The sequence below is a fragment of the Pezoporus occidentalis genome, unplaced genomic scaffold (genome assembly GCF_034315485.1).
Source record: "Pezoporus occidentalis ecotype Australia unplaced genomic scaffold, CSIRO_AGI_Poc_V1 ctg1747, whole genome shotgun sequence".
Classification (NCBI taxonomy): domain Eukaryota; kingdom Metazoa; phylum Chordata; class Aves; order Psittaciformes; family Psittacidae; genus Pezoporus; species Pezoporus occidentalis.
Genome location: NW_026913583.1, coordinates 2,135 through 24,687, shown reverse-complemented (window position 1 = coordinate 24,687; position 22,553 = coordinate 2,135). Strand labels below are relative to the sequence as shown.

Here is a 22,553-nt window from a genome sequence, read left to right as displayed (position 1 = left end):
CCCCATAGCACCCAATGGGTGCCTCTGACCCCCCCCATAGCACCCAATGGGTGCCTCTGACCCACCTCCCATAGCACCCATTGGGTGCCCCTGTGCCCCCCCCGTCCAGGTGCCTGCACCCTGGGGTGCCCCCGTTGGCGCTGGACGCGGAGTTCTGGGCGCTGCGGGACAGCCTCATGCAGTGTGAGCTGTGGGTGCTGCGGGTGCTGCGGTTCCGCCTGCCCCTGGCGCAGGCGCACAAGGTGAGGGCTGGCACCCATTGACACCCTGTGACACCCATTGACACCCCGTGACACCCATTGACAGCCATTGACACGCCCTCACACCCATTGGGACCCGTTGACACCCATTGATACACAGTGACACCCATGGGACCCTCTGGGACCCCTTGACGCCCATTGGCACCCACTGGCAGCCGTGGGTCACCCCAGGACTTTCTAACACCCATGGGAACCCTTGACACCCATTGACACCTATGAGACCCCCTCACAGTAACAGGCACCCATTGACACCCACTGACACCTGTCAGACCCACTGACAGCCATTGCGACCCACTGACACCTGTCAGACCCACTGACAGGCACTGCGACCCACTGACACCTATCAGACCCACTGACACCCATGGACCCCCCCTAGCACCCACCCCCTAGCACCCACTGACACCCATGGTATGCCCCAGCACCCACTGACACCCATGAAAGCCCCCTAGCACCCATGGGACCCCCCCAGCACCCTTGGGACCCCCCCAGTCCCCATCCGGGGCTGTGGGGGCCCCCCCTGACGCCCCCGTTCCCCCTCCCCCCGCAGTACCTGGCTCAGTTCGCGCTGGCGCTGGGGCAGTGGGCGCGGGGGGGGCGGGGGGGGGCGCCGGGCGTGGCCTGGGCGCTGCTGCGGGACGGGGCCGCGGGGGGGCTGGGGCTGCAGAGCCCCCCCCAGCACGTGGCGGCCGCCGCGCTGCACCTGGCCATGGAGCTGTGCGGGTGCGGGGCCCCCCCCGGCGCGCCCCCCCACTGGTGGCAGGTACGGGGGGGCTATGGGGTAAAGGGGGGCATAAAGGGGTGATGGGGCGGTTATACGGGGGCTATGGGGGGGCCAGGAGCGGTTATAAGAGGCTGATGGGGGCCTGATGGGTGCTAGGGGGATTACAGGGTGCTTGGGGGTGATGGGTGCTGGGGGGTGATGGGTGCTGGGGGGGTGTTATGGGTGCTGGGGGGTGATGGGTGCTGGGGGGGTGTTATGGGTGCTGGGGGTACTGGGTGCTGGGGGGGTGTTATGGGTGCTGGGGGGTGATGGGTGCTGGGGGTACTGGGTGCTGGGGAGGTGTGATGGGTGCTGGAGGGTGTTATAGGTGCTGGGGGTGATGGGTGCTGGGGGGGTGTTATGGGTGCTGGGGGTGATGGGTGCTGGGGGGTGATGGGTGCTGGGGATGTGTGATGGGTGCTGGGGGGTGTTATAGGTGCTGGGGGTGATGGGTGCTGGGGATGTGTGATGGGTGCTGGGGGGGTGTGATGGGTGCTGGGGGTGATGGGTGCTGTGTCCCCCCCCAGGTGCTGAGCCCTGGACTGGGCCAAGAAGAGCTGGAGGAGCTGGAGCGGGAGCTGCTGGGGCTCTATGGGCTCGACACCGAGGTGGGGGGTGACGACCCCCCCTGTGCCCCCCAAGTGACGCCTGGGCCCCCCCCCAGCCCCGACCCCAGGCCCGGGCCCTCCCGTGCCCCCCAGTACAGGCACAGACCCTTCCGCGCCCCCCCGGACTGAGCCATGGACCCCCCTGTGCTCCCCAACCCCCCCATGCGACCCCGCCCCACAGCTGTGCCTGTTCCCTGGGGGGGAGGGGGCACATGAGTGCGGCCTCCTTTGACCCCCCCAATAAATGATCCCATTGATGAGCCCTGCTTTGATCTGCATTGACTCCCGCCCATGCCCCCCCCCCGGGACCCGCCTCTTGGGGTGCCCCCCCCCAATAGGACCCAGTGGGGGAGGGGGGGTCAGTGGGAGCAAGGGCCTGGCCCCGCTCCCGCCAACCAGCGCCAGCAGCACGTGCTCTTTCCCGCCAAAACCCGGGCGCGCCGCTGGCCCCGCCCCTCCCGCCCTTCTCCAGCCAATGAGGTTGCCGCAACACTGCTCCTTCCCCCCGACAGCCAATAAGCGGTGACGTTCCCTCGGACGCCTCTTCTACGTCACCACGACCCCACCCCTGCCCCTCCCCCCCCACGCAAACTCCCCATTTTTTTCTCCAAAAAAATGTCTTTTAATTCTCAAAATAGCACAAAAACGACAGTTACGGGGGGGAGGGGCCCCCAATACACTATAATACACGGGGGGGAGGGGGGGGCTGGGCTGCCCCACAGCGCCCCATGGCTGCCCCATAGCGGCCCCCGGGGGTCTGTACAGGGGGGGCCGGTGGGGGGAGGGGCAGCGAGTACAAAACTTCATCCAGCAACTGCAACAGGTAAAAAAAATCCCCCCCTGCCCCTCTCCCCCTCCTGCCCCACAGCGGAGCCTGAGCCCCACAGCGGCCTCCGGTCCCTCCCCCCCCCCACTATGGGGCAGGGGCCCGCGGGGTCCTTCACTGCCCTTCGGCCTTCGGCTTCTTTGGAGCGGATTTCCTGGGGGGGGAGGGGGTAGAGATGTGGGGCTGCTCCATAGCGATACCCCACAGCCATGGCAGGGCTGCCCCATAGCCCAGCCCCACACACCCCACGGCTTGGCCAGGCCTATTTCTCCTGCCCCACAGCAAGACCCCCAGTGCCCCAACCCAGCCCCAGAGACACCCCCATAGCATCCCCCCAAGCCCCATAGATCCCCCCCGGTCCCACTCACAGGTCGGGGGAAGACAGCGGGCGCTTGCTGGCGGGTTTGGCCCCGGCTCCGTCCTTGCTGGACTCTGTGGGGCAGAGGCGGGAATTGGGGGGTGATGGGGGGGCACCTCTAGCCCCACAAGTCCCATCACAGCAAGAGCTGCAGCCCCACAAGTTGCGGCCACGTCCCCTGTGGTGATGCTCTCACCCCCTGCACCCAGCCCCATGGCTGCCCCCCACCTGTGGGGCAGGACCATAGGGTCCCATCACCCACCTGCATAGCAGGCACACAGCCCTGTAGTACCCACACCACTGCCCAGCCCCATACATGTGGGTCAGCCCCATAGGGCCCCGTCACCCACCTGCATGGCAGGCCCATAGCCCTGTGGGACCCACACCGTAACCCAGCCCCATACACGTGGGTCAGCCTCATAGGGTCCCATCACCCACCTGCACGGCAGGCCCATAGCCTGTGGGACCCACACCGTAACCCAGCCCCATACATGTGGGTCAGCCCCATAGGGCCCTGTCACCCACCTGCATGGCAGGCCCACAGCCCTGTGGGACCCACACCGTAACCCAGCCCCATACACGTGGGTCAGCCCCATAGGGTCCCATCACCCACCTGCACGGCAGGCCCATAATCCTGTGGGACCCACACCGTAACCCAGCCCCATACACGTGGGTCAGCCCCATAGGGTCCCATCACCCACCTGCACGGCAGGCCCATAGCCTGTGGGACCCACACCGTAACCCAGCCCCATACACGTGGGTCAGCCTCATAGGGTCCCATCACCCACCTGCACGGCAGGCCTGTAGCCCCACAGGACCCACACCGTAACCCAGCCCCATACACGTGGGTCAGCCTCATAGGGTCCCATCACCCACCTGCACGGCAGGCCTGTAGCCCCACAGGACCCACACCGTAACCCAGCCCCATACACGTGGGTCAGCCTCATAGGGTCCCATCACCCACCTGCACGGCAGGCCCATAGCCCTGTGGGACCCACACCGTAACCCAGCCCCATACACGTGGGTCAGCCTCATAGGGCCCCATCACCCACCTGCACGGCGGGCCTGTAGCCCCACAGGACCCACGCCAGAGCCCAGCCCCGCACTCACCCTGCAGCCACCGCACCTGCGTGGCGGGGCCGTAGCCCTTGTCGTTGCGGGCGGCGATGCGGAAGATGATGGCGGGTTTGGTGCTGTGGTCGATGTGCGCCGTGGCCAAGCTGCCGGCGGGCACCAGGCAGGAGGGGCTGGGCCCGCAATAGACCCGCATGAAGGCGAGCGGGGCCGGGCCCCCGCCCCCCCCCGCGCCACCGGAGCCCCCCCGGGGCTCGGCCGCGCCGCCGGCGATCGCCAGGTAAACCGAGTACTCCAGGATGCGCCCGGACGTCACCGACGGCGGCTCCCACGTCAGGTGCGCCCCGTCCGGGCTCTGCGGAACAGGGGGCAATGGGGCGATGGGGGTGATGGGGGTGATGGGGGGCAATGGGGGTGATGGGGGGTAATGGGGGTGATGGGGGGTAATGGGGGGCAATGGGGGTAATGGGGGCAATGGGGGTAATGGGGGGTAATGGGGGTAATGGGGGCACAGGGGGCAATGGGGGTGATGGGAGTGATGGGGGGTAATGGGGGGCAATGGGGGTAATGGGGGGCAATGGAGACAATGGGGCAATGGGGGTAATGGGGGCAATTGGGGTAATGGGGGTAATGGGGGGTAATGGGGGACAATGGGGGTAATGGGGGGCAATAGGGGTAATGGGGCAATAGGGTGATGGGGGTAATGGGGGGCAATGGGGGTAATGGGGGGCAATGGGGATAATGGGGGCAATGGGGGTAATGGGGGGCAATAGGGGCAATGGGGCAATGGGGGTGATGGGGGCAATGGGGATAATGGGGGCAATGGGGGTGTTGGGGACACAGTCAGAAGGATGTGTCTGGGGCCAAGCCCCTGACTGCGGGGGTTGGTTGAAGCCGTGGGTCACGCTCGGGGCAGGAAGCAGGTCTCTGTGGGGCAGTGCCACGGGGCAGGCCGCGGTCGGTACCTTGCTGATGCGGATGGCGCAGGGCGCGCCCGGGTACCCGGGCAGGCAGGTTTTGAAGGCCGCCAGCTCGGAGAAGGCGCCGCGGCCGCACACGTTCACCCCGGCCACGCGGAACTTGTACGCGGTGCCCGGCTGCAGCTCCTGCCGCCGCAGCTGGGAATGGTCCGGGACGCCCCCGGCCTCGTCCTGCGGGGGCACGAGGCGTGGGGCACCCATAGGGACCCACGGCACCCACAGGGACCCATAGGGACCCACAGCACCCATAGGGACCCACAGCACCCACAGGGACCCATAGGGACCCACAGCACCCATAGCGACCCACGGCACCCACAGGGACCCATAGGGACCCACAGCACCCACAGGGACCCCCAGCACCCACAGGGACCCATAGGGACCCACAGCACCCATAGGGACCCACAGCACCCATAGGGACCCATAGGGACCCACAGCACCCATAGGGACCCCCAGCACCCATAGGGACCCAGAGGGACCCCCAGCACTCACAACACCCATAGGGACCTACAGCACCCACAGGGACCCCCAGCATCCAGAGGGACCCAGAGCACCCACAGCACTCACAACACCCATAGGGACCTACAGCATCCAGAGGGACCCACAGCACCCAGAGGGACCCAGAGCACCCACAGCACCTCCAGGGGCATCCAGCATCCATAGGGACCCACAGCACCCATAGGGACCCAGAGCACCCACAGGGGCACCCACAGCACCCACAGGGACCCAGAGCACCCACAGGGGCACCCACAGCACCCAGAGGGACCCAGAGCACCCACAGCACCTACAGGGACCCCCAGCATCCACAGGGACCCCCAGCACCCAGAGGGACCCAGAGCACCCACAGGGGCACCCACAGCACACATAGGGACCCAGAGCACCCACAGGGGCACCCACAGCACACATAGGGACCCAGAGCACCCATAGGGACCCAGAGACACCCCAGGACGGCAGGGGCACGCACGTCGGCGGGCGGCGCGTCCTCGGGCGGCAGGAAGTAGTGCGTCACCATCATGGAGGTGCCCTTGATGACGCCCACGTCGAACCATTGGTTCTCCTTCTTGAGCAGCGCCTTCGGGGGGCTTGGCTCCTGCTTCTGCACCCCAGGACCCACAGAGACCCACAGTGACCCATAGGGAACAACACTGACCCACAGCGACCAATACAGACCCAGATCTGCCCCATAGGGACCGGTATCTGCCCCACAGTAACCCCTAACTGCCCCATAGTGACCCATAAGTGCCCCATGGTAACCCATAGCTGCCCCATAGCCACCCCATAGTGACCCATAACCAGCCCTTGTGCCCCATAGCTGCCCCCAGTGAGCCCGCAGCCCCCTCTCACCACGGAGACGCTCTCGATGCCGTTGGCCACCTCTGCCAGGGCCGCGGCCGCCTGCAGCTTGGCCGGGCTGGTGCCCACCACGGGCGGCGGGGGCACGAAGGCGCTGGGGGGGGCCAGGCCTGGGGGGGTCAATGGGAGACAATGGGAGTCAATGAGGCTCAATGGGGCCCAATGTGGTCAATGGGGGTCAATGGGATCAATGGGGCTCAACGGGATCAATGGGGCCCAATGTGGTCAATGGGGGTCAATGGGATCAATGGGGCCCAATGTGGTCAATGGGGGTCAATGGGATCAATAGGGCGCAGTGGGGCTCAACAGGATCAATGGGGTCAATGGGATCAATGGGGCTCAATGGGATCAATGCGGCTCAATGGGATCAATGGGGCTCAATGGGGGTTAATGGGATCAATGGTGTCAATGAGGATCAATGGGGCTCAATGGGAGTCGATAGGATCAGTGGGGCTCAATGGGCCTCAATGGGAGTCGATAGGATCAGTGGGGCTCAATGGGGTCAATGGGGCTCAATGGGAGTCAAAAGGGTCAGTGGGGCTCAATGGGAGTCGATAGGATCAGTGGGGCTCAATGGGCTCAATGGGGCTCAATGGGAGTCAATAGGATCAGTGGGGCTCAATGGGAGTCGATAGGATCAGTGGGGCTCAATGGGCTCAATGGGGCTCAATAGGAGTCAATAGGATCAGTGGGTCTCAATGGGGGTCAATGGGATCAATGTTGTCAATAAGGATCAATGGGGCTCAATGGGCTCAATGGGGCTCAATGGGAGTCAATAGGATCAGTGGGGCTCAATGGGCCTCAATGAGAGTTGATAGGATCAGTGGGGCTCAATGGGGCTCAATGGGAGTCAATAGGATCAGTGGGGCTCAATGGGCCTCAATGAGAGTTGATAGGATCAGTGGGGCTCAATGGGGTCAATGGGGCTCAATGGGCTCAATGGGGCTCAATGGGAGTCGATAGGATCAGTGGGGCTCAATGGGCTCAATGGGGTCAATGGGGCTCAATGGGAGTCAATAGGATCAGTGGGGCTCAATGGGGCTCAATGGGAGTCGATAGGATCAGTGGGGCTCAATGGACTCAATGGGGCTCAATGGGAGTCAATAGGATCAGTGGGGCTCAATGGGCTCAATGGGAGTCGATAGGATCAGTGGGGCTCAATGGGCTCAATGGGGCTCAATGGGACTCAATAGGATCAGTGGGGCTCAATGGGCCTCAATGAGAGTTGATAGGATCAGTGGGGCTCAATGAGAGTTGATAGGATCAGTGGGGCTCAATGGGGGTCAATGGGATCAATGTTGTCAATAAGGATCAGTGGGGCTCAATGGGCTCAATGGGGCTCAATGGGCACTCACCATCGCTGGGGGCTCCGCTGGCGGCCCCCACCTCTCCCAGTCCGTTGCTGTCGGTGCCGGGGGGGTCGTTGAGGCTGTCGGCGGGGGCCAAGGCCTCGGTGGGGAGCTGGGGGGGGGCCGGGGGGGGCGGCGGCGCCGGGGGGGTGCCGGGGGGGGCGGCCTCGAGCTGCTGCTGCTGCTGCTGCTGCACCAGCGCCGCCAGGTCCTGCTGAGTCAGCACAATGGGGATGGGGCCCCCCGCGCCCTCGGGCACCCCCAGCTCGGGGGGGGCCCCCCCGGGCTCCGCGCCGCTGTCCAGGGGCTCCGCCGTGCCTGTGGGACGGGGGGGATGCGGTGAGAGACCTGGGGGCGGGATGTGGGGTATGGGGTACAGCGTATAGGGGTATGGGCTATGGGGTGTGGGATATGAGGTATATGGGTAGGGGATATGGGATGTGGGATACGGGGATATGGGATACAGGGTATAGGGATATGGGATGTGGGATATGAGGTATATGGATATGGGATATGAGGTATATGGATATGGGATATGGGATGTGGGACACGGGAATATGGCATACAGGGTATAGGGATATGGGATGTGGGATATGAGGTATATGGGTATGGGATATGGGATGTGGGATACGGGGATATGGCATACAGGGTATAGGGATATGGGATGTGGGACACGGGAATATGGCATACAGGGTATAGGGATATGGGATGTGGGATATGAGGTATATGGGTATGGGATATGGGATGTGGGATACGGGGATATAGGATACAGGGTATAGGGATATGGGATGTGGGATATGGATATGGGATATGGGATGTGGGATACGGGAATATGGGATACAGGGTAAAGGGATATGGGATGTGGGATGAGAAATACGGTAATACACGATACATGGTACAGGGATACTGCAATATGGCATACGAGGTAAAGGGATGTGGGATATGGGGGTCCCAAGCCCACCCTGCCCATGTGCCACCCCCATGGAGACATTGTCCACTATGGTGTCCCCATGTCACCCCTGTATCCCCATGATGTCCCATATCCCAAGTGTCCCCATACCCTCATGCTGCTGTATGGGTCCCTGTATCCCCATGGTACCCCCATACCCCCCAGCACCCCCGTATCCCCATGGTACCCCCATACCCCCCCCAGCACCCCCGTATCCCCATGGTACCCCCATAGCACCCCTGTACCCCCCATAGCACCCCCTCCCCCCCATAGCACCCCATGGTACCCCCATAGCACCCCTGTACCCCCCATAGCACCCCCTCCCCCCCATAGCACCCCTGTACCCCCATAGCACCCCCGTACCCCCCATAGCACCCCCGTACCCCCATATAGCACCCCGTACCCCCATGGTACCCCATAGCACCCCGTCCCCCCATAGCACCCCGTACCCCCATAGCACCCCATGGTACCCCATAGCACCCCATGGTACCCCATAGCACCCCGTACCCCCATGCCCCCCCTCACCCAGCACCGCGTGCTGGGCCGCCTGCAGCACCGCCTGGATCGCCAGCGCCTGGGCCTGGGCCTGCGCCTGCGCCTCCTCGGTGGCCGCCGCCGCCGCCGCCTCCGCCGCCGCCGTCACCGCCAGCTCCTCGGGGCTGAGCCCCGGCACCACGAGCGCCCCCGCGCCCCCCCCCAGCAGCTCCGGGGGCAGCGCCGCCGCCGCCCCCCCCCCGGCGCCGCCCTCGGCCCCCCCCGGCAGCACCACCACGGCCAAGGGCTCCGGGGAGCCCGGGGGGGGCGCGGGGGGGGCCCCGCTGCTGCTGGGGGGAGGGGTGATGCTGGGGGGCGCGGGGGGGTCCGGGGGGGGCTCCGTCAGCGAGGAGATGCTCTGAAGGGGGGGAGGGGAAGAGGAGGTTACAGGGGGGCGGACGGGACCCCCATAGACATCAGGGACCCCCCCATGGTCCTCTATGACCCCCAGCCTCCATCCCCAGTGAGCCCCCATAGCCCCCATAGAACTCCATAGACCTTAATGCACCCCCATAGAACTCCATAGACCTTAATGCCCCCCATAGCCCTTACTGCCCCCCCCACAGAACTCCATAGCCCTTACTGCCCCCCATAGAACTCCATAGACCTTAATGCCCCCCATAGCCCCCATAGAACTCCATAGACCTTAATGCCCCCCATAGCCCCCATAGAACTCCATAGACCTTAATGCCCCCCATAGCCCCCATAGAACTCCATAGACCTTAATGCCCCCCATAGCCCTTACTGCCCCCCATAGAACTCCATAGATCTTAATGCCCCCCCATAGCCCTTACTGCACCCCCATAGAACTCCATAGACCTTAATGCCCCCCCATAGCCCTTACTGCCCCCCATAGAACTCCATAGACCTTAATGCCCCCCCATAGCCCTTACTGCCCCCCATAGAACTCCATAGACCTTAATGCACCCCCATAGAACTCCATAGACCTTAATGCCCCCCATAGCCCTTACTGCCCCCCATAGAACTCCATAGACCTTACTGCACCCCCATAGCCCTTACTGCCCCCCATAGAACTCCATAGACCTTAATGCCCCCCATAGCCCTTACTGCCCCCCATAGAACTCCATAGACCTTAATGCCCCCCCATAGCCCTTACTGCCCCCCCCACAGAACTCCATAGACCTTAATGCACCCCCATAGAACTCCATAGACCTTAATGCCCCCCATAGCCCTTACTGCGCCCCATAGAACTCCATAGACCTTAATGCCCCCCCATAGCCCTTACTGCCCCCCATAGAACTCCATAGACCTTAATGCCCCCCATAGCCCTTACTGCCCCCCATAGAACTCCATAGACCTTAATGCCCCCCATAGCCCTTACTGCCCCCCATAGAACTCCATAGACCTTAATGTCCCCCCATAGCCCTTACTGCCCCCCATAGAACTCCATAGACCTTAATGCCCCCCCATAGCCCTTACTGCCCCCCATAGAACTCCATAGACCTTAATGCCCCCCCATAGCCCTTACTGCCCGCCATAGAACTCCACAGCCCTTAATGCCCCCCCCATCCCCAATGTGCCCCCATAGCCTTTACTGACCCCCCACTAGAGCTCAAGAGCCCTTAATGCCCCACCTTGGTCCTCTATGACCCCCCCCCACCATCCCCAATGCTCCCCCCCGTGTCCCCAGGCCCCCCCTCACCGGCAGGGCGGGTGCTGGCACCGGTGTGGCCGCGGTGACGTTGGTGACGGCGCGGGGCTGGGGGGGCCCCGTGGTGCTGGGCCCAGGGCTGGGGGTGCCGGGGGGGGGACCCTCCCCAGGGGGGGTTGGCTCCGACTCCCCTTGTCCATTGGCAGCTGCCGGGGGGGGCTCTATGGGGGGGACACACACATAGAGGTCAGCTGGGGTCACAGTGCCCCCCCCCCCCCCCCCCCCCCATGGTGCTGCCGTCACCTGGGTTGGTGCCGATGGCGGCGGTGACCGTGGTGGCCGTGGGGGTCGTCCCGGTCTCATGGGTCTCACAGGGGGGGTTGGAGCAGGCGGGGGGGGGCCCCTCGGGCACTGTCCCTGTCACCGCGGTGGCGCTGGGGGGGGGAGAGCCGGGGCTGGTGCCGGCGGTGCTGGTGCCGGCGGTGCTGGGGCCGGCGGTGCTGGTGCCGGCGGTGCCCGCGTCGTGGCTCTCGCCCGGCTGCGACGCTGTGGCTCCGGTGGCCGTGCTGGTGGTGCCGGTGCCGTGCGCCTCGCAGGGGGGGCTGGAGCAGGGCCCCACCGCCATGGTGGTGGTGGTGGTGGTGGTGGTGGTGCCAGCGCCGTGCGCCTCGCAGGGGGGGTTGGAGCAGAGCCGGGACGCGGTGGTGGTCACCGTGTTGGTGGTGCCGGTCTCGTGGGTCTCACAGGGGGGATTGGAGCAGGGCTGCGATGCCACAGCCATGACGGTGCTGCTGGTGGTGCCGGATCCATGGGGCTCACAGGATGCGGTGGAACACGGCTGGGACGCGGTGACCACGGTGGTGGTGGCCGTGGTGGTCGTCCCCATCTCATGCTGGGGGTCGGAGCAGGGCCCCGTGGCCATGGTGGTGGTGGCCGTGTTGGTGGTGCCGGTCTCATGGGTCTCACAAGGGGGGTTGGAGCAGGACCCCACCGCCATGGTGGTGGTGGCGGTGTTGGTGGTGCCGGTCTCATGGGTCTCACAGGGGGGGTTGGAGCAGGGTCCCCTTGCCATGGTGGTGGTGGCGGTGTTGGTGGTGCCGGTCTCATGGGTCTCACAGGGGGGGTTGGAGCAGGACCCCGCCGCCATGGTGGTGGTGGCCGTGTTGGTGGTGCCGGTCTCATGGGTCTCACAGGGGGGGTTGGAGCAGGGTCCCCTTGCCATGGTGGTGGTGGCGGTGTTGGTGGTGCCGGTCTCATGGGTCTCACAGGGGGGGTTGGAGCAGGGTCCCCTTGCCATGGTGGTGGTGGCCGTGTTGGTGGTGCCGGTCTCATGGGTCTCACAGGGGGGGTTGGAGCAGGACCCCGCCGCCATGGTGGTGGTGGCGGTGTTGGTGGTGCCGGTCTCATGGGTCTCACAAGGGGGGTTGGAGCAGGGTCCCATTGCCATGGTGGTGGTGGCGGTGTTGGTGGTGCCGGTGTCGTGGGTCTCACAAGGGGGATTAGAGCACGGCCCCGTGGCCATGGTGGTGGTGGCGGTGTTGGTGGTGCCGGTGTCGTGGGTCTCGCAGGGGGGGTTGGAGCACACCAGGGTCACGGTGCCGGCGTCGGGCTCGGTGCCGCCCGGTGCCGGTTGCTCGGCCGTGGGCGATGCCAGGATGGACACGGGGAGGTCGGGCACCGGCTGCGCCTCAACCCCCCCCCCGGGGGCCGTGATCAGCGTCACTTGGGTGGGGGGGGCCACGGGCTGGGGGCAGTGGTGATAGGGTCAATGAGGAGACCCCCATTGGCACCAAAACCCCCATTGCCACCAAGGGACCCCATGGCCACCAGCACCCACATGGCCACCCAGGGACCCCATGGCCACCAGCACCCACATTGTCACCCAGGGACCCCATTGCCACCAGCACCCACATTGTCACCCAGGGACCCCATGGCCACCAGCACCCACACTGCCACCAGCGCCCCCATTGCCACCCAGGGACCCCATTGCCACCAGCACCCACATTGCCACCCATGGACCCCATGGCCACCAGCACCCACATTGCCACCCAGGGACCCCACTGTCACCCAGGGATCCCATTGCCACCAAGGGACCCCCATTGCCACCAGCGCCCCCACTGCCACCAGCACCCCCACTGCCACCAGCGCCCCCATTGCCCCCCATCCCAAGGCCACCCCCAGCCCACCACCTCCCCATGCCCGACGATGCCCCGCAGGCTCCCCGCGGTGCCCCCTCACCTGCATGGTGATGGTGGGGGTGCCGAGCGCGCCGGTGGCCGTCACCGTGCTCTGTGCCGCGGACACGGTGATGGCGGCGGGGTTCAGGACCTGGCTCGACAGCGTCGCGATGGTGCCCAGCGTGGTGATGGGGGTGGCAAGCGAGGCCGTGGCACTGTGCCCCCCTGCGCCCGCCAGGCTGGTGGACACCGTCCCCGTCACCGTGCCCAGCGTGGTGACCCCTATGGGGACGCAATGGGGTCAATGTGGGGCTGGGGGAGGGTGGTGATGGCGGGGGGGGGCAGTGGGGCTGTGCACTCACCGGTGGTGCCCTTCACCACCAGCGTGGTGACCGTGGGCTTGACGGCAGAGACGGTGACGGGGGTCACCAGGCGGACCCCCCCCATGGGCACCGTGCGCAGGATGGTGCCCGGCTGCCCCGGGGCGCCCTTGAGGACCACCTGGGGGGGGCACAACCAGAGAGGGGATGATGGGGGGTGCTCAGGGGACACGGGGGCATCCCCATGGCCACGGCCCCCCCTTTTACCTGCGTCACCCCTTGCTGGCCGTGCCCGGTGCCCAGCTTGGGCACCGCGGTGATGATCTTGGCCGGGGTCCCCGTGCCCGACGTCATCACCTTGGTGGTGATGATGGTGATGGGGGACTTGATGCCGGGGCTGCTGGTGACACCTGGGGGGGATGACATGGGGTCAGCGCCGGCGCCGGGGGGGGCAATGGAAAGGGGGTGTCCCCACTCACCGGTGGCCCCCGCCTGGGTGATGATGGCCGACATGGGGATGGTCTTGATGATGGTGGTGGTGCCGGGCTTGGTGGTGCTGGGGGAGACGCTGCTGATGCCCAGCAGCGTGGGCTTGGCCGCGGCGGCGCCGGCCTGGCTCGTGCTCAGCAGCGTCGTGGGCTTCCCATCGCCGGACGTCACCAGCTTGAGGATGGTGCCCGCCGGCAGCGGGCCCTTGGTCTGTGGGGGGGGCACGGGGGGGTCATGGGGGCTATGGGGACAAAAGGGGGTGATGGGGACAAGAGGAGATGGGGGCGATGGGGACAAAGGGGGGTGATGGGGACAGGAGGGGAATGGGAACAGGGAGGGATAAGGGACAGGGGGGAATGGGGATGGGAGGGATGGGGGCAATGGCGATGGGGGGGAATGGGGACAGGGGGGTCATGGGGGGCAATGGGGACAAAGGGGGTGATGGGGACAGGGTGGGAATGGGGGAGATGGGGATGGGGGGGTGATGGGGACTGTGGGAATGGGGACAGGGGCGGATGGGGACAGGGGGTGGTGGGGACACCGGGGCCATGGGGTTCCCGGGGCCATGGGGACACAGGGGTCAGGGGGTGCCATGGGGGGGTCCCACCTGGATGATCTGGGTGACGGGGCCGGTGGACGCCTGCCCGGTGACGGCCGAGCTCTGCACCGGCTTCGTCTGCACCACGGACATCACCTTGCCCAGGTTGGAGATCTGGGGGGGGCAGTGGGGTCAGACCCCCCCACCGAGGCTTGCAGGGGTCCCCCCACACTGGGTGTCAATGGGGGGGGGCACTCACCAGGGCGCTGCCCCCCGGCACGGAGATGGGGCTCTTGACCAGGGTGATGGTCTTGGTGACCCCCCCCACCACGGTGGTCACCACCTGGGCCTGGTGCTGCGCCACCGTCACCGCGCCCGACTTGTGCACGGTGATGATGGGGCGCGCGGGGGGGGGGTTGGTGGCCGCGGCCCCCCCCGACGTCCCCACCTGCGCCGCCGCCGTCTTCAGCATCCGCGTGGCCGGGTTGGTCACCTGCAGCGGGGGGCAATGGGGAGAGTGGTCCCCATGGTGGTGGGACAAAGGGACACACCATGGGGACAATGGGGACACCATAGGGACAATGAGGACACCATGGGGGCACCAAGGGGACAATGGGGACAGTGGGGAAATCATGCGGACAACAGGGACAGTGGGGACACCATGGGAACACCATAGGAACACCATGGGGACAATGAGGACAATGGGGACACCATGGGGCCATGGGGACAATGAGGACAATGGGGACACCATGGGGACCATGGGTTATGGGGACACAGAATATAGAACGTGAAATACAAAACATAGTATATGCAATATAGAACACGGAGTACGGATATATGGGGTATACAACATGGGAATACAGCGTATGGGATGTAGGATAAAGCATGTGAGTACGGAATACTGGGTGTGGGATACGGGATATGGGCTATGGGGCACGGATATATGGGGTATACAACATGCAAATACAGCGTATGGGATATAGGATAAAACATGTGAGTATGGAATATTGGGTGTGGGATACGGGATATGGGCTATGGGGCACGGGGACGTGGTGGTACGGGACATGGACCACAGAACATGGGCAGATGGAGACGCAGGAATATAGGGACAGTGGGAACAGTGGGACGTGAGGGACATGAGAAGGGGAGCCAGGGAATGGGGGGACAGGGGATGAGGGGCACACAATGGGATGGGGGCACCGGGGGGGGCCCCGCTCTCACCATGACGGGGGCCGAGGCCACCTTGACGCTGGGCGGCAGCGAGGGGGTGCCGGGGGTCACGGCCACCGTCTTGACGATGGTGGCGCCGGGGGGGACGCTCAGCACCGCGGGCGCCGCGGGGGGGATCTTCTGCGTGGCGGCGGCAGCGGCGGCCAGGGCGGCCATGCCGGTGAGCTGGGGGGAGCTGCCCAGCACCTGGGGGGCACGGGGTCAGCACCGCCCCCGGCACCCCAATGCCCCCCCATGACCCCAATGCACCCCCATGACCCCAATGCCCCCCATGACCCCAATGCATCCCCATGACCCCAATGCACCACCATGACCCCAATGCAACCCCATGACCCCAATGCCCCCCATGACCCCAATGCAACCCCATGACCCCAATGCCCCCCATGACCCCAATGCCCCCCATGACCCCAATGCAGCCCCCATGACCCCAATGCACCCCCATGACCCCAATGCAGCCCCCATGACCCCAATGCACCCCCATGACCCCAATGCACCCCCATGACCCCAATGCACCCCCATGACCCCAATGCAGCCCCCATGACCCCAATGCACCCCCATGACCCCAATGCCCCCCATGACCCCAATGCACCCCCATGACCCCAATGCACCCCCATGACCCCAATGCACCCCCATGACCCCAATGCACCCCCATGACCCCAATGCAGCCCCCATGACCCCAATGCACCCCCATGACCCCAATGCACCCCCATGACCCCAATGCACCCCCATGACCCCAATGTCTCCCCCCATGACCCCAGTGCTTCCCCCCTCACCGTGCCCTGGGGACTCTGGCCCGGCACCACCATGCGCACGCCGGGCAGGGACGTCACCGTCACCGGGGCCTTGCCGGGGGGCCCGGCCGAGCGCACCGTCACCAGGGGGGTGCCGGCTGCCGCCGCGGGGGGCCCGGTCACCTTCAGCACCGCCGGCACACCTGGGGGGAAGGGGGGCTCAGGGCGGGGGGGGGAGGGACAGGAACACCCCCCCCGCGCCCTCCTGTCCCTTTACCCCTGTACCCCCCATATCCCCCCATCCCCATGTCCCTCTATGCCCCCCATACCCCTCCGTTACCCCCATATTCCCCTATTCCCCCATGTTCTTCTTTACCCCCCAATCCCCCATATCCCTCTACACCCCCATATCCCCCTATATATCCCTCCACATTCCTCTATTGTCCCTATATCCCCTCATATCCTCCTACATCTCCACGCCCTTCTATCCCACGTCCCTATACCCCTATATCCATTCATCCATCCTCTGTATATCCCATCCCCCCGTAACTCCCCCATATCCCATTACCCCCCATAACCCCCTATCCTTCCATACACCCCCATATCCCCCTATATATTCCTCCACATTCCTCTATTGGCCCTATATCCCCTCACATCCTCCTTTATCTCCATTCCCTTCTATCCCACGTCTCTATACCCCTATATCCACTCATCCATCCTCTGTATATCCCCCCGTAACTCCCCCATATCCCCTTACCCCCCCGTAACCCCCTATCCTTCCATACACCCCCATATCCCCCTACATGTCCCCCCACATTCCTCTATTGTCCCTATATCCCCTCATGCCCTTCTATCCCACGTCCCTATATCCATTCATCCATCCTCTGTATATCCCCCCCGTAACTCCCCCATATCCCCTTACCCCCCCGTAACCCCCTACCCTTCCCTACGCCCCCGTATCCCCCTATATATCCCCCCACATTCCTCTATTGTCCCTATATCCCCTCATATCCTCCTACATCTCCACGCCCTTCTATCCCACGTCCCTATACCCCTATATCCATTCATCCATCCTCTGTATATCCGCCCGTAACTCCCCCATATCCCCTTACCCCCCGTAACCCCCTATCCTTCCATACACCCCCATATCCCCCTACATGTCCCCCCACATTCCTCTATTGTTCCTATATCCCCTCATGCCCTTCTATCCCACGTCCCTATATCCATTCATCCATCCTCTGTATATCCCCCCGTAACTCCCCCGTATCCCCTTACCCCCCATAACCCCCTACCCTTCCACACGCCCCCGTATCCCCCTATGCCCCCCGTCCTCCCCATGTCGCCCCCATCTCCCCCCTTACCGGCGGCTCTGGCCGCGGCTCCCCCCGCGCTGGCGGCGGCTCCGGCGGGGGCCGGGTTCCCCGCGGGCAGCACCTGCAGGGCTCCCCCAGCGGGGGGCGCCGCTGCCCCCGCGCCGCCGCTGTTGGTGCCGGCTGCGGCCGCTGGGGGCGCTGCTGCGGCGGCGCCGCTGGCGCTGGGCGGGAGCAGCGTGAGCCCCGCGGGCGGTACCAAGGGCGGCGGCGGCGGGGGGGGGGGCGGCGCGGGCGGCCCCGGGGCGGCGGCGGCGGGCGCGGGGCTCTTGGGGGGGTTGGCGGGCACGGAGGGCACGGGCGCGGGCGCGGGCGCGGCGGGCAGCTCGTAGCGCTGCAGCTGCAGCAGGTAGGAGTCCGCCGTGGGCACCGCGCCCCAGCTCACCTCCAGCGACGTGGTGTTGGCGCGGACCAGCTGCACCCGAGCCGGAGCGGGGGGGCGCTCTGCGGGGGGGGGGGGGACAGCGGGGTGAGGGGGGGGCAATGGGGGGGGGACCCAACTGAAACCAATGGGGATGGGGGGTACAGGGGGGCAATGGGGAGGGGGGGGACGGGGGAACCAATGGGGATGGGGGAGCAATGGGGGGATGGGGGGGCAACCGGAGGCAATGGGGAACCAATGGGGATGGGGGGACAGGGGGGCAATGGGGGGGGGGCACTGGGGGGAACCAATGGGGATGGGGGGTACGGGGGGTCAATGGGGAGGGGGGGGACCAACTGTAACCAATGGGGATGGGGGGGATGGCGGGGCAATGGGGAGGGGGGGATGGGGGAACCAATGGGGAGGGGGGAGCCCCAAGTGTAACCAATGGGGATGGGGGGGGTATGGGGGGGCAATGGGGGGGACGACACCAACTGTAACCAATGGGGATGGGGGGTTATGGGGAGGCAATGGGGAAGGGGGGCACCAACTGAAACCAATGGGGATGGGGGGTTAAATGGGGGGGCAATGGGGAGGGGGGGGAACCAACTGGAGGGGGGCAATGGGGGAATGGGGGGACAATGGGGGGAGCCCCAATGGGATGGCAATGGGGAATGGGGGGACAATGGGGAATGGGGGGGCAATTATGGGGGGGCAATGGGGGGGCAATGGGGGGGCAAGGGGGGGGATGGGGGGGGAACTGGGGGGGGGGGGGTCAATGGGGATGGGGGGACAATGGGGAGGGGGGAGCCCCAAGTGTAACCAATGGGGATGGGGGGGCAATGGGGAGGCAATGGGGAAGGGGGGCACCAACTGAAACCAATGGGGATGGGGGGTGGGGATGGGGGGCCCAATGGGGGATGGGGGGGGTATGGGGGGGAATGGGGGGAATGCCTGTAACCAATGGGGATGGGGGGTTATGGGGGGGCAATGGGGAAGGGGGGGACCAACTGTAACCAATGGGGATGGGGGGTACGGGGGGGGACCAACTGTAACCAATGGGGATGGGGGGATGGGGGGGCAATGGGAGGGGGGGATGGGGGAACAATGGGGAGGGGGGAGCCCCAATGTAACCAATGGGGATGGGGGGACAATGGGGAGGGGGGAAACCAATGGGGACCCAATGGGGATGGGGGGGGTGGGGGGGGGGGGGGGACCAATGGGGAGGGGGGAACAATGGGGATGGGGGGGCAATGGGGGGGGGGGGTCAATGGGGATGGGGGGACGGGGGGGCAATGGGGGGGGAGCACTGGGGGGGGCCAATGGGGATGGGGGGTACGGGGGGGCAATGGGGAGGGGGGAAAACTGGGGTAACCAATGGGGATGGGGACAATGGGGAAGCCCCAAGTGTAACCAATGGGGATGGGGGGGGGGGGGGGCAATGGGGGGGGGGGGGTAACCAATGGGGATGGGGGGGGGGGATGGGGGGGTTCAATGGGGGGGGGGGACCAACTGGGGGATGGGGGGGGATGGGGGGGGGGGGGGGTAACCAATGGGGAGGGGGGCAATGGGGGGGACCAACTGTAACCAATGGGGATGGGGGGTACGGGGGGGCAATGGGGAGGGGGGGGACCAACTGTAACCAATGGGGATGGGGGGGATGGGGGGGCAATGGGGAGGGAGGGGGGCGCAACTGTAACCAATGGGGATGGGGGGTGTATGGGGAAACCAATGGGGAGATGGGGGGTACAGGGGAACCAATGGGGAGGGGGGAGCCCCAACTGTAACCAATGGGGATAGGGGTCCTGGGAATAACCAATGAGGAGGAAGAATTCCTGAGACCATCCAATGGGGATGGGGGGGGATCCTGGGGGTAACCAATGGGGATGGGGAATCCCTGAGAGCATCCAATGGGGACAGGGATCCCTAAATGCAACCAGTGGGGAGGGGGGATCCCCGAGTGTACCCGATGGGGATGAGGGAGCCCCAGGTGGGGATGGGGGTGCCGCTGGCCCCCGCGCTCACCGGTCTCCAGGTACCAGAGGTCCTTGCAGCAGACCTGGTTGTTCCAGGCCTTGCGGTACCCGTCCCGCCCGCTCCAGATGTAGAGCCGGGTGGCGATGGCCACGGCGCAGTGCCCGGCGCGCGCCCGCGGCACGTTGTCCTCCAGCGTGTCCATGACGATGGGCTCCCAGGCCATGGAGTCTGCGGGGCACCGGGGGGGTCAGGAGGGCGCTTGGGGGGGTTGAAGGTGGGTTTGGGGTGTTTTGGGGTATTTCAGGGTGTTTTGGGTGTATTTTGGGGTATTTCAGGGTGTTTTGGGTGGATTTTGGGGTACTTCAGGGTGTTTTGGGGGTATTTTGGGGTACTTCAGGGTGTTTTGGGGGTATTTCAGGGGTATTTTGGTGTGTTTCAGGGGTGTTTCGGGGTGGTTTTGGGCAGTCCCATACCCAGGTTGAGGCAGGCCAGCGTGTTTGTGCACTTCCACTCCTTCTCGTGCGTCGCCACCTTCACGTCGTCCATGACAAGGGGCACCCAGCCCCCAAACACGTACATCCTGGGGGATGGGGGGAGAGCAGTGGGGTCAGGGGGGCCTGGGGAGGGGGCTGGGGGCCTGGGAGGCAGGGGAGGGGGGTTCAGGGCCCCCCTGGCCTCACTTGTTGCCGATGGTGGTGGCTGAGTGGAGGCTGCGCGGTAACGGAGCCACCCCGCTGAGGCTGGGCTTGTTCCACGTCAGCGTCTCTGCAGCAGGGACAGCAATGGAACCAATGGAATCAATGGAACCAATGGCACCAATGGAACCAATGGCATCAATGGCACCAGCAACATCAATGGCATTAACAGCACCAATGGAATCAATAGCACCAACGGCATCAATGGAACCAGCAATATCAATGGCATTAATGGCACCAATAGCATCAATGGAACCAATGGCATCAATGGCATCAACAGTACCAGTAGCATCAATGGCACCAGTGATGCCAATAGCACCAATGGCAATGGCATCAATGGCACTGATGGTACCAATGGCACCAATGGCATCAATGGCACTGACGGTACCAGTAACACCAATGGCATCAATGGCACTGACGGTACCAATGGCACCAATGGCATCAATGGCACCGATGGTAGCAATAGTACCAGTGACGCCAATGGCATCGATGGCACCAATTACAACGGCACCGGTGAGGAGCCGGCCCCAAAGCGCGCTGCCCCCCTCACCGATGTCCAGGGTCCAGAGGTCTCCGAGGCGGCAGCCGCTCATGCCGCCGTAGATGACGAGGCGCGAGCGCCGCGCCGCGCGCTCCGTGTACACCACGGCCGTGTGGGACTCGCGCGGCGGCGGCAGCACCCCGTAGGTGATGGGGATGTCCCAGGCCAGCACCCCGGAGCCGGCGCGCAGCTCCAGCACGTACAGGTCATTCAGGTACCTGTGGGGCAGGGGAGGGAGGGATGGACGCGGTCACCGGTGGCTGTGGGGGCACGGGGCAGGCGTGGGGCGCGCCGGGGGCCCCCCTCACCGGGGGATGTTGTTCTTGGGGTCCTCGCTGTCGTTGGCCAGCCCCCCGAACAGGTAGCACTTGTTGCCCACCAGCGAGAAGCTGTGGCCCAGGCGCGGGCACGGGGGGGGCCCGTTCTTGGGGGTCTTCGCCTTCAGGCGCTTCCATTCCCAGCGGCTCGCCTGGGGGGGGGGTGGGATAGGGGCAGTCCCGGCTTCTATGGGGCAGCCCCAGCCCCATAGGAACAACCCCTGCACCATAGGAACAACCCCTGCACCATAGGAACCACCCCCAGCCCCATAGGAACAACCCTTGAACCATAGGAAAACCCCCCCCAGCCCCATAGAACCCCCCCCCAGCCCCATAGGACCCCATAGCAAGACATGGACACCCCCGTAACAGCACTGACACCCCCATAGTGACAGCAATTCCTTATAATGATGGTCCATAAAAATAGCAATCCTCCCACAGCGACCCCCCCATAGCTACAGTGACGCTCCCATAGCGACCCCATAGTGATACCGACACCCCCACAATGGCCACCCTCCCCATAGTGGCAGTAACCCCCCCAGGCCCATAGCCCAGTGCCACATCTGCAGCTCAGAGGTCGTTGCTGTACTTGCCATATTCCACCAGCCCCATTGCACACCCCATAGCTCCCCATAGCCCCCTACCTGCAGCTCATAGAGGTCGTTGCTGTACTTGCCGTACTCCACCAGCCCCATAGCACACCCCATAGCTCCCCATAGCCCCCTACCTGCAGCTCATAGAGGTCGTTGCTGTACTTGCCGTACTCCACCAGCCCCATAGCACACCCCATAGCTCCCCATAGCCCCTACCTGCAGCTCATAGAGGTCGTTGCTGTACTTGCCGTACTCCACCAGCCCCATAGCACACCCCATAGCTCCCCATAGCCCCTACCTGCAGCTCATAGAGGTCGTTGCTGTACTTGCCGTACCCACACACCCCATAGCACACCCCATACACCCCATAGCCCCACACCTGCAGCTCATGTACCCACACACCCCATGTACTTGCCGTACCCACACACCCCATAGCACACCCCACACACCCCATAGCCCCTACCTGCACACCCCATAGAGGTGTTGCTGTACTTGCACGTACACACCCATAGCACACCCACACACCCCATAGCCCCTACCTGCACACCCCATAG

The 22,553-nt window shown here is 65.0% G+C and overlaps 2 protein-coding genes across 2 annotated transcripts; one reads left to right on the top strand and one right to left on the bottom strand.

Annotated features, from left to right (window-relative positions):
* Positions 1 to 74: 74 nt before the first annotated feature.
* On the top strand, positions 75 to 1,785 carry CCNQ (cyclin Q; the record flags this gene model as incomplete). The annotated part of the gene is made up of 3 exons (XM_062614277.1): positions 75 to 242; positions 808 to 1,020; positions 1,548 to 1,785. Coding segments are annotated over 3 exons (591 nt in total), but the record flags the coding sequence as incomplete, so codon positions are not given.
* Positions 1,786 to 2,226: 441 nt separating this feature from the next.
* On the bottom strand, positions 2,227 to 22,116 carry HCFC1 (host cell factor C1). Its single transcript, XM_062614278.1, has 25 exons — positions 22,051 to 22,116; positions 21,398 to 21,558; positions 21,099 to 21,307; positions 20,534 to 20,618; positions 20,327 to 20,433; positions 19,902 to 20,081; positions 17,431 to 17,959; positions 16,188 to 16,410; positions 15,406 to 15,600; positions 14,444 to 14,677; positions 14,254 to 14,358; positions 13,637 to 13,856; positions 13,425 to 13,567; positions 13,200 to 13,338; positions 12,899 to 13,119; positions 10,964 to 12,404; positions 10,712 to 10,881; positions 9,040 to 9,406; positions 7,572 to 7,883; positions 6,208 to 6,326; positions 5,828 to 5,959; positions 4,852 to 5,037; positions 3,923 to 4,241; positions 2,823 to 2,886; positions 2,227 to 2,608 (listed from the first exon to the last, which is right to left on the bottom strand). The coding sequence occupies exons 1-25, from the start codon at positions 22,099 to 22,101 to the stop codon at positions 2,569 to 2,571; spliced, it is 5,952 nt and encodes a 1,983-aa protein (XP_062470262.1). The 5' UTR covers positions 22,102 to 22,116; the 3' UTR covers positions 2,227 to 2,568.
* Positions 22,117 to 22,553: the final 437 nt, after the last annotated feature.